Source organism: Parasteatoda tepidariorum, chromosome 3 (genome assembly GCF_982258835.1).
Source record: "Parasteatoda tepidariorum strain Cologne lab strain chromosome 3, Ptep-v5.0, whole genome shotgun sequence".
NCBI lineage: Eukaryota > Metazoa > Arthropoda > Arachnida > Araneae > Theridiidae > Parasteatoda > Parasteatoda tepidariorum.
Genome location: NC_141757.1, coordinates 74,526,351 through 74,543,291, shown reverse-complemented (window position 1 = coordinate 74,543,291; position 16,941 = coordinate 74,526,351). Strand labels below are relative to the sequence as shown.

At 31.0% G+C, this 16,941-nt stretch overlaps 1 protein-coding gene across 2 annotated transcripts in view; it reads right to left on the bottom strand.

Annotated features, from left to right (window-relative positions):
* LOC107452018 (carbonic anhydrase-related protein 10) overlaps positions 1-15,366 on the bottom strand; it is a 476,626-nt gene extending 461,260 nt beyond the window's left edge. The window contains exon 1 of one of the 2 annotated variants that reach the window (XR_015432607.1): positions 15,015-15,366. Coding sequence is in view for 1 of the 2 variants with exons in the window: in XM_016068291.5 (XP_015923777.3) it covers positions 15,015-15,051 (37 nt within the window). In the remaining variant the exon portion in view is untranslated. The remainder of the gene's footprint in view (positions 1-15,014) is intronic. The other variant, XM_016068291.5, reaches the window with a different exon arrangement.
* Positions 15,367-16,941: the final 1,575 nt, after the last annotated feature.

The window sequence follows — 16,941 nt, the reverse complement described above, 5'->3', positions numbered from 1 at the left end:
CTAGGTAAGTCTTGAATAAATTTTGTTCGTTTACATTAAAATTAGTTTCAGCTTTAATAGCATTGATAATATAATTTCTTCATTATTTTAAATTGTATTTCGTTGTAATAATTTTTAAGTTCAAATACGCTGTGTCAAAATTAACTGTATAAAAAAATCGAAAACTTCCCTAATTATCATACAATGTAATTTATTAATCAATTTTCATTATTATTAACTATTATCTTTGTACGAACTTTACTTTCAAGAATCACAAGAATTTTTTTTTGTCAACTGGGTACAAGTCTTTTCCGTATCTCTATATGACAAAATCAAAGTTTTGGCGACAAGCAAGACAACTGAGAAAAAAAGGTTCTTTTTTTAAATAATCTGCTAAGAATTCCTTTATGTCATCTCTTTATATAGTGCAATAATAAATGCAATCAGTCCTCTTGCGGTAATAACAAATAAACGACCCGCCTTTAAAAGATACGAGAGAAGACAATATGTTGTCGCCACAGAAATCCTACCCGAAAAGAAATTGGCACAGAAATGTTTACAATGTTAAGTAGGTAGACGGTGTTAATCGTGTGTAGTGATATAATCTGTTCTCGTTGTTGGTGTCGTAAGTCAGTAATGCACTAGGGGTGCGATTATTCTTGTCTTCAAAGGCGCCATCTATGGCCAAGATTTTGACTTCTGCCACACACATACGTTATATAGGAGGAAACTATTCATACATCCATTCATTCATCCAAAGATCGTAATTTTGACCTGAACCAGAGAACGATCAATCTCCAATCCAGTATTTCCAGAGGTATAATTTGTTATGAGAACATGGAGGACTTTGTGAACCGGCAGATCAGATTTATCGTGCACTAGTAACATTTACTACACACGCGGGGATATAATTTCCAATACAAGGTAATACTTGGCAATAAAATTGCAAAGTGACATTTGGCAGTACAATTACAAGGTGAAAGTTTAATAACTACCTTTGGATTACTAGTGATTTATTAACTTTCTTACAAGGTGACATTTGGCAATGCAATACTAATTTGATTCAACGCTTAAAATATAGTTATATCATGATTATTTTGAATTGAGGCTTAATATATGGTTACAGAAACTCTTCAGTAAGCATGATATCTTAAAAATATTTCGACTTCGACCATGTAAATTACGAATCTTATTTTTGATTTAGTAATCATGTCATCAGCGTTATTTATCGTGTGTTTTTTTGTCGCTTATTCCATTACATGGAATTACATGGAATGTCCATTACATGGAATTACATGGAATGTCCATTACATGGAATTACATGGAATGTCCATCACATGGAATGGTACGAATGGCTGCTGAATTTTCATGCAAATCAAGCAACGATATTTTATATTTCCAATGAGTTTCTTGACAATCTTCGAATAATGACAAGAAGCAAAGCTATGTTCCCGTCACGTATCTGCGTGTATCAAATCACTCTATGCCGCTATATTTACAATCATTCGGTTAAATTCACCATAACAATCGAATTCTGCATTCATTTTGGTTGAATTCTGAAGACTAATTTTATAGTGACTGATTAAATGACTGGCAAAAATGATTTTTTTTTAAAAATTAAACTATTTTTTTCCACATGTTTTACGGTTTGTTCTCATGCTTAGGTTTAAAAAAAATTAACTTGTCTCAAGTAATTTGCACATTAAAATGGCAGTAAGCTGCAATGAATGAGTAGTTAAGACTCTGATCTGATTGTGAAGTACTGAGGTTCTATTCCCAGTGGTGGCTTGACGCCCACTCAGCTTCAGATCGATGAATACTAGCTTGTCTAAGAAGTAAAAGCTATAGTTTAGCATTGCTGATCACATTACCATCGTGGGTTACTAAATTGCGCTGCTTCAACATCCAGGACTCCCCCATTCTCCAGCGTGCAACTTTAACAAGGAAAGTCCCCATAATTTTTAAATCATAACTTTTGAACAGCCGTGTGTAGGGGTCAGGGAACTAGACTTGCAGCAGAAAGGTTCTGGGTTCGAATCCCGAACAAGGCATGGATGTTCTTTCATTCTCTGTACTATCTGTCCTTACTGTGGGAGCAACGTTGCCCCACGTAATATGGTGCCAAAGAATTACCAACAAATCTGCCTTCTTGCGCCGGAATTTACAAAATGGCAACCCATGTAGGCATTGGAAAAAATTTGAACAAGAATTTTACATCCTTATAAAGGTAGAAGTAAATAAATGTTTATAACATCAAATAAAAATAAATAAATATCAATAACATACAATTAAATGTTACGAGTGCATCGTACTGAAATATCTAACGCATTATCTAGAAAAACAATGAGCTGACAACAACAGCGTATATATATATGACACGCCTCAAAAAACTTTTGAATCAGTATCAACCATAAATCTGAAATGTTACGTTTCGTTTCTTGATACATAATTGAAATCATTCAATGACAGCTCTGAGTGGTTTCCACTTTCAACGAAACTTGAAATTTGATCCATTTGGCGATACAGAAATGAATTGTGACCATACAAAATTGGCCACTCTTCACAAAAAACTACTCGGCATCTGTCCCCTGAAGGAAACAGAGATTTGAAAAGACTAGAAACTCTATTCTTTTTTTTTCTTCCCCTTATAGAACGATGACGCATTTCCAGGGAATATCGCTCTCCAAATCTGGATCTGTCGGTCCAGCAGCAATTCAATTTTCAAACCTCCTTTTTTTTTCAATTCTTCTTTTCATTATTATTATTTTTCTAGAATAATACTTTGAAGGAAGGGGAAAGAAATAAAGCTTTATTTCTACGCACTGTTGGATGGCCACGTTTTAAGAAACATTTAAGTCTTAAAAGAAAAGTCTTTGTTATTGAGGTATAAATATATACTATAAAATGTTATAAAGATATAAGAGGAATGCATCAAAACCAGAAATAGAAGAAAATAGTGAAGATTTTATTTGTTGCAAAAGAGAAAAAAGGGGGTGTTTTAGTTGGAAAAGCACCTGCCGGTGACACCTTCCCAATACATGTACGCGGGTGGGCCCCGGGCCCTCCCCTATGGAATGAAGAAGATTCCGTCGATAAAACGATTTTTGTTCGTTTCCTTCCCTTAGGCAGTTCTGCGCTTTTTCTTACTCTCCAAAAAGGGACTGTGTGTTAAAAAATGAAGAGCTTTGAATCTTAAACAGAGAATAAAAAGACTTCTAAAACGGTTAACAAAGAAAACGATAATGGAATACAAATCACGCCAGTCCCATAGATTTTTTTTTCTTAAAATTAAATAATGCCGCTATTAAGTCAAAAAGCGTAATTAGTCATATATATGGGGTGTGAGTGTGTTAATTTCGGAAATCATTTAAAATATGAATGTGAACATCGTATAATACTCCTTTTTCTTATTTCTGGTATAGCAATAATTATATCATTCTTGTTTTTAAACATTTTTTTAAGCTTCAGAATATTAAAATCCAACTTTTTAGACAATAAACATCATTAGACAAGAATGGTAATTATCTAATATTTATGGATCTGTTTCTTAGTATAAAATCAGTAAATAACTGGTCATGAAGGTATTTTTGTGTGTTCATTTTGAATTTGGAAATCATTAAAACTAGAGACATATAATGTTCTTTTTTGTAGTTATTATCTGTAATATAGCATTTATTATTTCATAGAAATATCGTCTTAGTTTTTACTTTAAAACGTAGAGTAATAAAATTTTAATTAATTAGAATAATGATAATTATTAATACTAGCAATATCTATCAGTATACTAATAGTATACATAATTATTTTATTAACTGTTGTATAATATATATACACCGAAGAGCCATTACATTATGATCACCCTCCATCTATAACAATGGGCTCGCCCAGGTTTTCATGGTTTCTCGCCCAGGAACAATGTTTTCAAGGGGCACATTGGGACCCATAATCCTCATAGAACAATCCCTGACGTCTGTAAGCTACTTGAACATAGTTGCAGACGAGGTTCACGCATTTATGGCAACAGTTTTTCCTGGGGGGGGTGGATGCTGTTTACCAACAGGATAATGCACCATGTCATACGGGTCGAATCGCCATGGATTAGTTCGAGGAACATTCCAGTGACTTTCAAATCATGTCTTGGTCCCCAAATTCCCCTGACCTTAATCCAATAGAGCATTTGTGGTCCTACTTGGAAAACCAAATTCGTGCTGCCACCCTACCTCCTCGCAATGTGAGGGAATTGCAGGACCAGTTGGTGAGCGCTAGGTACCAGATACCTAAGACTACCTATCAGCACCTTGTGGAATCAATGCCACGGCGGGTGCTGGCAGGTTTGAGGGCTAAAGGTGGTCCTCCATGTTATTAGCAGGGTGGTCATAATGTAATGGTTCTTAGGCGTGTGTATATATATATATATATATATATATATATATATATATATATATATATATATATATATATATATATATATATATATATATATATATATATATATATATATATATATATATATATATATATATATATATATATATAAAATTATTTTATTAAACTATTGCATCACTCCATCAATTAATTATTTAATAGTTATCAGTTATATAAAAATAGTTATTTCATAATTATTAGAAATATTCTAGTTTCCACTTGAAAACAGTAGAATGATAATAGTAGATTAATAAAATAATTATTAGCCAATAACAACAAGATTCTAATAACAATTGATCTATTTCTTAACATGAAGTCATTAAATCAATAATGCATTTATATTTGTTAGTTTTGAAACTCATTAGAAGAATTACACTTCCCTTTGTATCTTTGTATTATAAATATTATTTAAAAATTTACGACTATCATGCCTATGAAAATTGTAAAAGTTTTCACATACATCCAGTAAATTTGCTTTAAAATGCTGAAAAATTATTGTTTGAAGTAATCTCTAAAAATAGCATGTATATTTAAAAAAGAACTACTGAAAAAAGAAAGATCTATAAATCTAAAAGTTTTTTATACAAGACCATAGATGTAAAGGAAAAAGAAAAAATCCCTAAGTTATTGAGACAAGTTTTTTTTTCTGATTTTTTTTTAAGTTTATTAATAAAGCTTAAACCAGAAATCAAATAAATTAAAGGAATTTTTTTTATAAGATGCAAAAGTATTTAAAGCAAAGAGTAAAATTAAAGATACTTCGGAAATATTTAGAAAAAACTAAACGAATTTTGTTTTCTATTTAAGGTGGAAAATATATAAATCTTCGTGAGATTCGGCTATTTTTAATTTATTTACCCATCTTTGATTCTGTGCCAAACCACTTTGGAAGAAGTAAAACAGTTAATTGAGCTTATAATTGCATTTCAGTCATTTTTTATTATTTTTTTCATTTTGTGTGCTATGCTTAACTTATGAAAACGTAAATTGTTGCTCAATTTTTTTAAAAAAAAATTGAAACAAACTTTGGTAAGAAAAAGAAATAAAAATTTTAAAGCGCAATAATGATTTGATTTATGAAAGAGTAAATTTATCAAAATTTTTTCTTACTCTTCATTTTACGCGTTTCAAAAAAGCATATTTTTTAAACTCCTTAATATGAAAGTATATCCATTTAAATTCGCCATTTTATCTTATATAAAAAATATTGCAATGCTCGAATCTTTTCACATTTAAACTTAAAAAATATACAAAAAATTTATTATATTATTATAATTGTTATAACTTTAAAATTTCAGAGCAATTTCTTGAAATGTTACGTTTGTAAATGTAAACACATAAATGCATTTCTTTCAGTATTTTTATTCCTCGAGTACTCAAAAGTACTCGAGGAGTACTCAAAAGTATAGTACTTTTGTACCTTGTTAGTACTTTTGAGGTGCAAAAGACTGAGTAAACTTTTATCCATACTACTCTTGTTTTATTCCCCAATCCGTAGAATTAGGTTAATGTTTTTGAGGAAATTCGAATCCTCGATCACGTTACGATAATATGTTTACTCAGTTTGTTAAAAAGTTTTGTCTGAGAATTTCCTTGGAAACTGATTTAAAAATATAAAAAAAGTTTTGTGATTTTATGAATTAGGAATAACCACTTTTACTAAATTTCTTTACTTAATTAGTATTTTAATTAAATAAAACTGATTGCAAACTTAATTTCGCATTGATTTCAATCCAAAAAGATTACCATACGTATATCAAGTGTAACTTGCCTCATCCACTTTCTTGAAGAGTGATAATATTCATGCTACATAAAGGCTGCTCCTTTATATCTTTATATGTGTGTCTCAGTCAAAGCCCGAAACCAGAATTTATGAAGATAAAGTCATATCTGTCTGAGATCCCAACGAGGTCCAACGAAAATTATCGTAAAAATTCAGCTTAGATCTGTAACAAAATTTGAAAACTTTTTTATCCATAAAATTGTCACCTAGGCTTAATTTGAATAAATAATATGCATTATAAAAAGGTGTTTTTTTACTAAGCCTCATCAACTAACAGGAAAAAAATGTTACTTTTTGTTCCTTAATGAACTCTCAGCTCAGATTTATACTAAAGTAAAGTAATTTATACTAAAGTACCTAGAAACAATTAGCTTAGCTTGAGTTTAGTATATTAGTTTAGGAGAAATTTTAAAAAGGAGTTTCTGTAATATTTTCTTGTTTTTTAATAATCCTTCGAGAGAAGAAATAATCTGAAGCCTTACACAATATACCACTTATGAAAAGACTGGTGTTACATTTGTGACAGATTGTAGAACTAATTAATACATTTAGAATTGTCCAATGAAAAGTAGAAATAAGACTTTGGACTTGTTGACCCCCTCAATTGCTTGTTCATGCCCTCCCTGCATTGTCGATTTGGATTTTTCAGTTAATAATTTTAACTTTATTTTTACTATTTCATGATGAATAATTTTGGTACGCCGCCATAAACAGTGAACAAAGAAGATTTCAATCCACTTAAGATTTAGTTTAAAAATCAAATGAAAGGTACCGAAACTCTACTTTTCAAGAGTTATTATTGTTTATGCAACAAATCATTGTTTTGCAACAAATATCATTGTTCTGCAACAAATATCATTGTCTTGCATAGTTCATATAGCATTTTTGACCACCTAAGAGCCCGCAAAATTTCATTTAAAATCATAAATTGAGAAAAGATTTGCGCAGCAAGCGATTTATGTGTTCTTATATGAGCCGCTCAGAAGCCAATGCGGTTAAGTCCATTTTTTGATATTTTCTGATTTTTGGAAATTTTGATGAAATAAATAATAATCTTCTTAGTTATTAAAGGATTTACTCATTGGTTACTTTTTTCTATGTTAGAGAGCAATTTTTTTAATAGCTTCTGAATATATTATATAATAATTTCAGAAGCCATTGTGAATAAGTCCACCTTTTATCAATATTTTTTTACATAATTTTTGAAATAAAAATTAAATTATTCTTCTTCTTTCGATATTTGTTGGTAACACTGAAAAACTAGAAATTCATAGTAACCAGGGTTGCGAGATGTAGTATTTTTAATACTACGGTAGTATTTTTTCACCAAAAAAAGGGGTATGGTATTTTTCGTAGTATTTTTGTAAAATATGGTATCTTTTATTTTTTTTAAATTTTTTTTTTCATTTCCTAAAACAAAGAAAAGTGCCACTTTAGTTTTGAAGTAAAAAACAATTTTTGAAATAATCCAACAGTTTATTTTCTATTAGTCACTGTATCTAGTGATGATTGAGAAAAATCGAAGTTCGTTTATACTAGAAGACATAAATTTTTTATCTTTTTCAGCTGCCAAAAGGTATAAGTCCTAAAATTTTTGTGATGCTGTCATTATTTCAATAAATACTTACGTTTTTATTTACACATCCTGTACATATCTTGTTTTTTTGCAGAGTTTACACCTCAAAAAAAGAGTTTATACACTTTTCTAATTAAATTGATAAACCAGGAATTTTAAAAACTAATGTATCAAAAAACATTAATTTTCTCAATTGTTGTGTTTTGGACTTAACCGCATTGGCTTCTGAGCGACTCATATAGTCTAGCACAATGGTCCTCAAACGAAACTAGTCAACTATCAACAGTTCAACGATTGAAATCTCTTTAGAATCACAGTTTTCAAAACCCAAATATTACAGGTAGATAAAGTGTTATTTAATTAGGGTACTTTACCACGCGCTTTTACGAAGAACGTTTTCAATGGATCAACGTAAGTTTGCCGAGGTAGACCCTCTTCCAATCTCATTTTTCTCGTTTACAAATTTCTTGTTTCTTTCGCTCATCTTTTCTATTTTTCCAAACCATCTCAAAATTGCATATTTTTCCCTCCATAACACTTTCTAAAATTAAGTTAATAATTAACGCTTAAAGTGTTCGCCAAATGATATAGGAAAACCGAATAAAGTTTGATATTGCATTTAAAAACACAGCTATTTGTAGATGAAATAAAATTGTAAGTTAGAGAAAAAGTGTATTTCTAGTATATTTAATAAAAATTTTAATGTTAGACAAATGAAATAAAATTTATTATGAAGAGCCAAAGAGTGCAACCTTTTTCCCTGAATGCAATGGCATTTGTATTCTAAAAATAAGACATTTTAAATTATGTCACATTTTTAAATAATGCCAGGTACAATTCTTTGTGAAAACACCACGATATTCCACGTATTCAATAAGATGCTCCCGAATAGTGTGTTGTTATCTATTAGAAAAATCCCAGATCTTACGAGTATCTAGAAAACTAAGTAATAGTACCACAAGCCAAATATTATTGCTATTTGCTACGGAAAGAAATTCCTTTATTGATAACGAAAGAAAGGAAAGCATCTTACTCAGCGTAATTAAGAAAAATTAAGAGATTTGAAATCGAATATACTTTAAAAAATCACTTAATTTTCGAAAACTACTACTATTACCATGCATTCCAAGAAGATTCTTCAAATCCACCAAACTTATTTTGTAGCATTTGTTAACCCGCATTAAGTTTTAGCACTCTAGAGCACCCGAGAAGCGATTTAAATTTTAGACATATCCATATAAATTATGTGTATCCGTTAAAAGAAAAGAATGTGTCCATATAAATGGAACAAAGTTCGTATAAAGTGCGCTTTAAAATAAACAAAATTAAATCTTGATTTTAGATTAAGTTTTCATAACCGTTGTTGAACAGCCGACCCAATTTTGAGTTTACGATTACCAATGTTCAACTGCGTAGCCTAGTAATTTTGAACAAACAAGGGAACATCTGGATCAAGTAACTGGAGAAATTTCTTTTTATTGAGGACTTTTGATGGAACTAACCAGCATTTGCGTTACAGGGAGAGGAAAACCACGAAAGTATCCCACGGATTTCCCGACAGCAAGGGAACTTATCCATAATCCATCTACCAGTGAGGATATTTTAAGCCGGCTCTGTGGTCGGTGCGAGCCGAGTGCGGAATTCGAATTGACCAAGGATTCAAACCAGACTCATTGGGAGGCGAGCAGAGTTAACAAAGTTGCATTATATTTGTTAATCTCTTGAAGTTCTTAAGAAGAAAAAAAGACTAATGCTTTAACCAGGATTTGATATCATTTAAAGAACATTTGTGCTCTTAAATAGTTAAGGTACAAAAATGAAGTAAGAACTCTTATCACTTAAACCACATTTGAAACTAAATAATTTAATTATATAGTAATTACATCACACATTCCTTAAAATTGTTAAATACATTCAGATTACGGATATTTTTCAACTTATACAGCAATATGCACCACATACAATATAGCTGTATTGTAAAAGGTCCTTTGTTCGGAAGAGTTCATTTGTATTAAATTAATATATTTAAACGGGATTACTACAATCAGGATAAGTGGTGACAAGGTATGATATAAAACTAATCTGTAGTAGGAAAGCAATGCTTTCCCTAATTTTATTTCGTAGTTTTTACGTCAAATTCAATCATGATAAATATGATTACGATGATTTCTCTAGATAATTATTTAAGATTTATGCAGTATTTTATAGTTAAATTTTAAGTTCAGCTTAAAAGTAAACAAAGCAACGCGCTCTATAATGAATAGGAAATTTTTTTCTCTTCTGTACTATTAGTCAAACTTTACCGATGCTTAAAATTTTAGTAAAAATTCATTATATTAATCAAATTAGTCAAAATTAATCAGACAAATTTAGTCTTTCTGTGTAATCGGAGATTACACAGAAAGGAACACTTCTCCCCAAGAGAAGATTGAAGATGAGAATCGAAGAGTCCCAAAACGGCTGAACGACTGCGAAATTCGAAAAGGGAGCAGAACGGCCGACTACTGCTACCACTTCGTACTCCACATTCATCTAAGACGTTGTGGAAAACTTTGTCCCACACCAACAAGCTCCCTTGTCAGAGTGACGTCCGTATATTGTGCAATTGGCTTCCATGGATTATTTAAAATTGGATTATTTGATGCAGATTACTGTGCTAACTATATATGCTGTTCTGCTTTTAAAGCTGCTTTTAGATAGCTGTCGTTAAACTAAGTTACTTATTTTGTCTAATTTTAAAAACTATCTTGAATGTTTTAGGAATTACAATTATTCACGCCTATATTTAGTTTTATAATTAACATGAAAGGAACTGGCTATCTAAAGCCGCAGTTTTAAAACTAAAAATATTTAAATTTTAACTTTGAAAAAAATTGCTACATCTAAGCTCAAAATTAACATATATTGAGATATTATATCCATTTAGTTAATAGAAGTTAAAATGTAGCACTCACTGAAACGTTTCTGTAACAGAACTATTATGAAATTAAACTCATTTGAAAAGGTCACTATATGCAGTGCAGTAAAATCGCTAAAAAATATTTACAGCTAATCGTATCCGGTGCATTACATTTAAAATACACATCAAAATAAAAATTAGATTGATTACAAGCATGCTTCTATAAAAATAGAATTTAAAACATTAAAAACTAACATAGCTTCCAACTGTTACACTAAGATCTAATGTTAGCAAGAATTCTGGCAGGTTCTTTATTTAATAAATTTTGTCTAAAACAATATAAGAGCTTGGAACTAGTATGAAAGACTTACCCATCCTGCAAAATTTTTCAAAACGTTGTAATGCTTGTCTAACTGTTCAAAACTTATTTCACCTTCAAGAAAATCTTTCACGCAAAATGCAAAAATTGGCAGCTTTACTTTAATGAGAAACCATTTGGATACAATTTCAGACACAATTTGGATACAATTTTACAGCTATAAAAAATTGTAACTGCTGATCTCGCCGCCACACTTATCCTAATTTCAAATACTATCAGATAAATAAATACGAAATTTTTTGTTTTAAGCAACATATTTACGGCAAATACATAATACATTTTAATTTAAACAATAGTTTATTTTACTTTAAAGCTTAAACTGAACAATGTAGCGCTTTCTGCAACTTATATAAAATTAACAGTAGAATTACGATATTTTATAGCCATACACTCTTAACTGAAAAAAAGGCATCAAAATCTATTGCATTACAATAAAGGACAAGACAACATCAAACTTGTGAATCAGGGGCATGTTTAATAAACTTACCGGTGATATTCTGGAATATAATTCAATATTCTTAATATAGTTATATTCTGGAAAAATTAAATAAAAAGTTAAAATAAATAGTTATATTCCGCACTTTGAGTTCTACTACTTTAAACTGTGCTGCAATTATCCGAACCAATGTCTAATTTTAGAATTAAGTACATGCATTGAGTCAAGAAAAATCTAATTGAAGATGTGACGATAATAAAATAACTACAATAGATGGAAAAATTTCACTTTATAACAATAATGCATTCAAAACTAAATTATGTAAAGTCACTAATACTAGGACATTCTGCAGCAAGCAAATCTTGAAATTTCAGGAGTTTATATATAATTGTCTTTATATATACAATTGTTCTCACTCAAAACTTTTCAGAATTACAACACTGAGTTGATAGCAACTTATTACGAATACAAGTTTAGATAAAGTAGTATTTATTGAAATTAGTGTCTCAGATTACAAAACCGAACGTTTTAAATAAGAACTTGAAAAGTCTCTAATTCAAAAATGTGGTAAACATTAAAGAACTAACCCTTGTTCAAATACAATTCGATGAGGGAAAATTCCATCGCATGGGGTTCTAATAGACTTTGTTCACGATATCTGCATTTTGTTATGATTTGTTATAAGAAAAAACTGGACTAAAAACAGTGTTTAAAAGTTTGTCGCTGAATTACAAGAGAACTCTAAAATTTTAACAAGCTAAAGTTTTTGAATAATAAACAATTTAACACCACTAGATATACGAGTAGTTTGTTTTCAATCGGACAAGTTCGTCATCCTTAAATTTATCGTTTTTTATGCTTAATACTAAAACAACACTTCTCTTCAACAAAAATTTGCACTAGTAAATCGAAAAGTCCCGAAACGGCTGGAGGAATATAAAGCACGACGTAGAAGCGGAACGGTAGACTACCGTTTCCACGTCAGATTTCATACTTGCCTAGATGTTGCAGAACTTCTCGTTTCACCATCTACACTTTTCAGTTGTGAGTAAATGTTCTCGTATTGTGTACTATCTTTCATGAATAGACTCTGGAAATAGTCTTTGTTCAAAGGGAAAGAGGATATTCTTACCTCATCTATATAAATCGTAGGGTGCTGTTTTGATTTCTTTTTATAAGAACAGAAGTAAATGACTATAAAAGAACTGATATTCTTTAACAATTTAATATATTTACATCGCATAAGTGATAAGGTTTTGCCGTTTCTTGAAGTCACATAAACTGCAAATAACTTTTTAAAAATTTAATTTGAAAATAAGAAGCTATCACCGATGCTTGTGGCCAGGGATCGCTTATTTCTGACGCTTAACTTATAAAGCAAGGTTGAAAATTGAGTTAACACAGATGTTTTGAAGTATGGACTAGACATTTACCAGGAAAGATACACCTGCTTTCTTTGCGCTAACAATAGATATATTCTATTTAGAGATCAGTACTAGTGTACTTATAATGTATATGATAAGTACTTATGACTTAAACTGCAGATTTTACCATTGCCTGAGTTTTACGCAAATTTCAGATTTATATAGTTTATCATATTAAAATTGAATTGAATAGCAGGTGGGATTCTGGGTAAAATCCCACCAGACAACACTGGTCATGTAAGAAATCTTTTTATTGCTAATTCACTCAAACTAATACAGTTTGAGAAACTCACTACATTTATAACACTGTTACCTAAAAGCAATAAAGCATGATATTTAGTAATTTGAAACCACATTTATGAAATAATTTAAATAATTTAGTTAAAAATATTAGAGTTTTTTTTAACTCAGTCAATCCCAGTTATGGTTGAATAAATGTGAACATTACATTCTTCTAACTATTGGGACCATGCTTCCCAGATTTGCTGCTAATTCGAGTCCGTCGAAAAAGGTATGTTTATTCAGAGAAAGTACGTTTTTGTGTCTCATTTCGAGATTAAAATTATCGTCAACGCTTATTAATTAACATATTTGAGGTCGTCCCTTCAAACCATTAAGATTGAGTCCTAGAACGTGAAGATCCGATCATTAGATCAAAAGTCAAGGTGGTCCATTTTTTCGCGCTGTACATCGAATGAAATTAATGCTTCAAAAACTAAATCTTTTAAGTATAATAAAGAATTTTTATTTTTACTAGGCTTAAGACTAAAACTGTCAAGCGTATGAAAAAAACTAGCATTTTAGTTAATATTTTATTGTGGAAGCATTGTATTAAAACCACTACTTTCATTGTTCGTATAAGAAACTTAAGCTGTCGAAACTTCAAATTCAACGTTTCCCTGTTGTATCTAGAAGATTTATTTGTAGTAGCACAGTAAATCTTGCATTATCATCAAAAGACAACTAAACTGGATGTAGTAGCGAGCACAAATCATCACCAGAACAACAAATTTCAACTGAAGATTTTAGTGAGGCAAGTTTTTGGACCAGTGCAACTTTAGACAGTACATTGCAAGCAAAGCGACATATTTAAACTTTTTGCTAAACGTTTAAAAAAAATTAAGTTTACATTTCTGGTGGTTTAACATTTGTTAAATTAACGTTTCCAGATTGACTACACAACACCGGAAAAAAGTTAACATATTTAATCAGTTAACGTAAATGTCATAATCTGCAACTTATCGCAATCGTTTAATTCTTTTAGATACAAATTTAAATATATAGGAACAAAGAACAAACTTTAACAATTTGTAGATAAATAAAGCTTAATTGTATTAAAATTTTAAACCATAGAAAGCAATTTAAAAATAAATATAAAACTACTCTAAATTTAAAAAAAAAGATGAATTTTGGCCAAAATAGAGTTTTAAAAAAGTATTCCACAAAGTATAGCTTACGTTATTTGAAACACTTAAAGATTTTAAAACAAACTACGTTGCAATAATGTTTCAAGTTTTAAAAATAGTTTCTGTGAAATTGCGATTCTTATGCACTCCTTTTGTTTACAGGAAGTTTGAATAATCCGATCCTATTTGAAAATTTATTTTCGAATTTCAACTATTTATTTCATTCAAATTTCTGTAGCTAAAGCTGTTTCGTTTCAGTATTAAAGGTGTCATTAACATAACTCTTTTCCTAAAAATAGCAGTTTCAAGTTTCTCATTAGTGTATTAAATTTTACTCTTCTAATAAAACATCAGATTTGAATTTTAATAAATAAAAGATTAGAAAAAACATTAATCCCAAGAACTAATTTAAAAATAGCATGCATTTACATACCTAATTCCCAAATATATGATGTACCATTAATTTGTTCAACTTTAAAATACAGAATCGTCTTACGATTCTCTTGTTTTGAACAAATTCAACTATTTTTTGATGCTTCATAAGTTGCAAACTAATTATCAAGAAATACTTTAAATATACTACGAAATAGTTTTTCGTTTCAATAGATTCTATGTATTAAGTAGTTTCCAATATTTTCAGTTTCACATGTACAAACAAATAATTAAGATTTTTAAAAATTGATTCAAAAGTCATGAAAAATACATACCACTTTGAGATGGGAGAAAAAAACTCATTTTTGGCATAACATTTTGGGGTAAGTCCCAGAGGAAAAAATAAGCACAACTCCTACAACCCTTACTTCAATTCTGACTTTCTATAATGAACTTCTATATCTATATTCAATCGATAATTATATCGATGAAAGAAAAACTATTTTTCAAGACTACGTAGCAGAAACTTAAGATCTCGGGACAGATTGCCAAGTTACCCAGACATTAAAAAAGGGTTCCAATTCGTAGTTCACCAAAAATAAAGAAAGCAGTTCAAATCGTATATCACAAATAAATCACAGGACGTTCTTTGTATACATCAATGTAACAACCCTCTAACTGAACTATAAACTAACTGAGCTAAAATAACGGAGTATATGAGTGCGACGAGCTCTTTGCTTTCGCTTACAGCTCCTTATTTTAACAGAGTACTGCAGTTTATTGGCATTACATATATTTGCAGGCTTGTGTGCTCAATTTAAGCTTATAAACCATTGTCAAAGAGAAGAACAGATAGCACAGTACAGAGAAGACAGCGCGAAGATACATCCAGAGTAACAGCGGTATTCGAACCCGCTACCTCCATGCTTTGTTGTCGTTGTTGTTGTTAATTTACGTCGCACTAGAGCTGCACAATGGGCTATTGGCGACGGTCTGGGAAACACCCCGGAGGATGATCCGAAGACATGCCATCACAATTTTAATCCTCTGCGGAGGGGATGGCACCCCCGCTTCGGTAGCCCGACGACCTGCGCGCGAAGTCGAGCACTTTACGGTAGCACCGTTTAACGAGGACCAATACCGCACACCCTCGGTCCCTACGCAGACTGATCCAAGTGGTCACCCACCCGCACACTGACCGCAGCCAGTGATGCTTGACTTCGGTGATCTGCTGGGAACCGTGTCTTAACGATCAGTCCACTACGGGACCCATGCTTTGCACAGCGTTTGGCTCCACGCTTACCACTCGGCCAATGAGGCCCCTACTACGGTACTTTTATCCACGTGAATAAGCTAAAAATCCCTGTTGACACCAATGACTCAGTCATTATGAACATTTAAAAAGCATTTAAAAATAAATATATACAAATGTGATGTATGACGAGGAGAATGACAAATGCTCCACCTGGTGTTACTTCTAACAAACATCTAGAGAGGTCTCAGAACTAATGAAAACTTTTACTGTTACATATTGTGCCTTGTTTCTAAATAGTGTGTGTGGTAGTAGTAAGTCACACCAATCATGCTCAAAAGTTACACAATTTTCACAATCGTCTAATTGACGTAAAATGAACATCCAAGATATACTAGCAATTTGTAAGAGCTTTAATTATTTAATGAATTGAAGACATGGACCTGCAATTTTCTCTGTTTTAGTTATATGGGATATTAGAACTACAAAAAAATATTTAAAAAAATCAGTAATTGAGACAAGCAAAACACTACGACTAAAAAAAAATTCGACGAAAAAACTGAGACAGGTAAAATCACAGGTTAATAATCTTAAATCATTGAAAAACCGCAGTGTTTATAAGGCGTTTAAATTAACTTCATGTGTTCAGAGTGGAAGTAAGCTTGCCAAATCATCGATCTCGTGAGCTAATCCGTGATTACAGTAGTAGTAGATTAGAGCTTGACGAAAGATTTTGATCTCAGATTATGACGTAGGAAGTTGCTGATTCGTGACTCAGAGTCTTCTTTGTTATTCCAAAAGATCTCAACACTTTCAAGCGGATATTGCTTAGCCACTTAAATGAAGAAGAATTAACTTGAGTAACTGAAGTAACTTAGTTTCTGAATAACAAATTGGAATGATAATTAATCCTCAGGGATGTTTCCCAGACCGTCCCCAATAGCCCATTCTACAGCTCTAGTGCGACATAAATGAACTGCAGAACAGAGCAGAATATTAAATTAATTAGT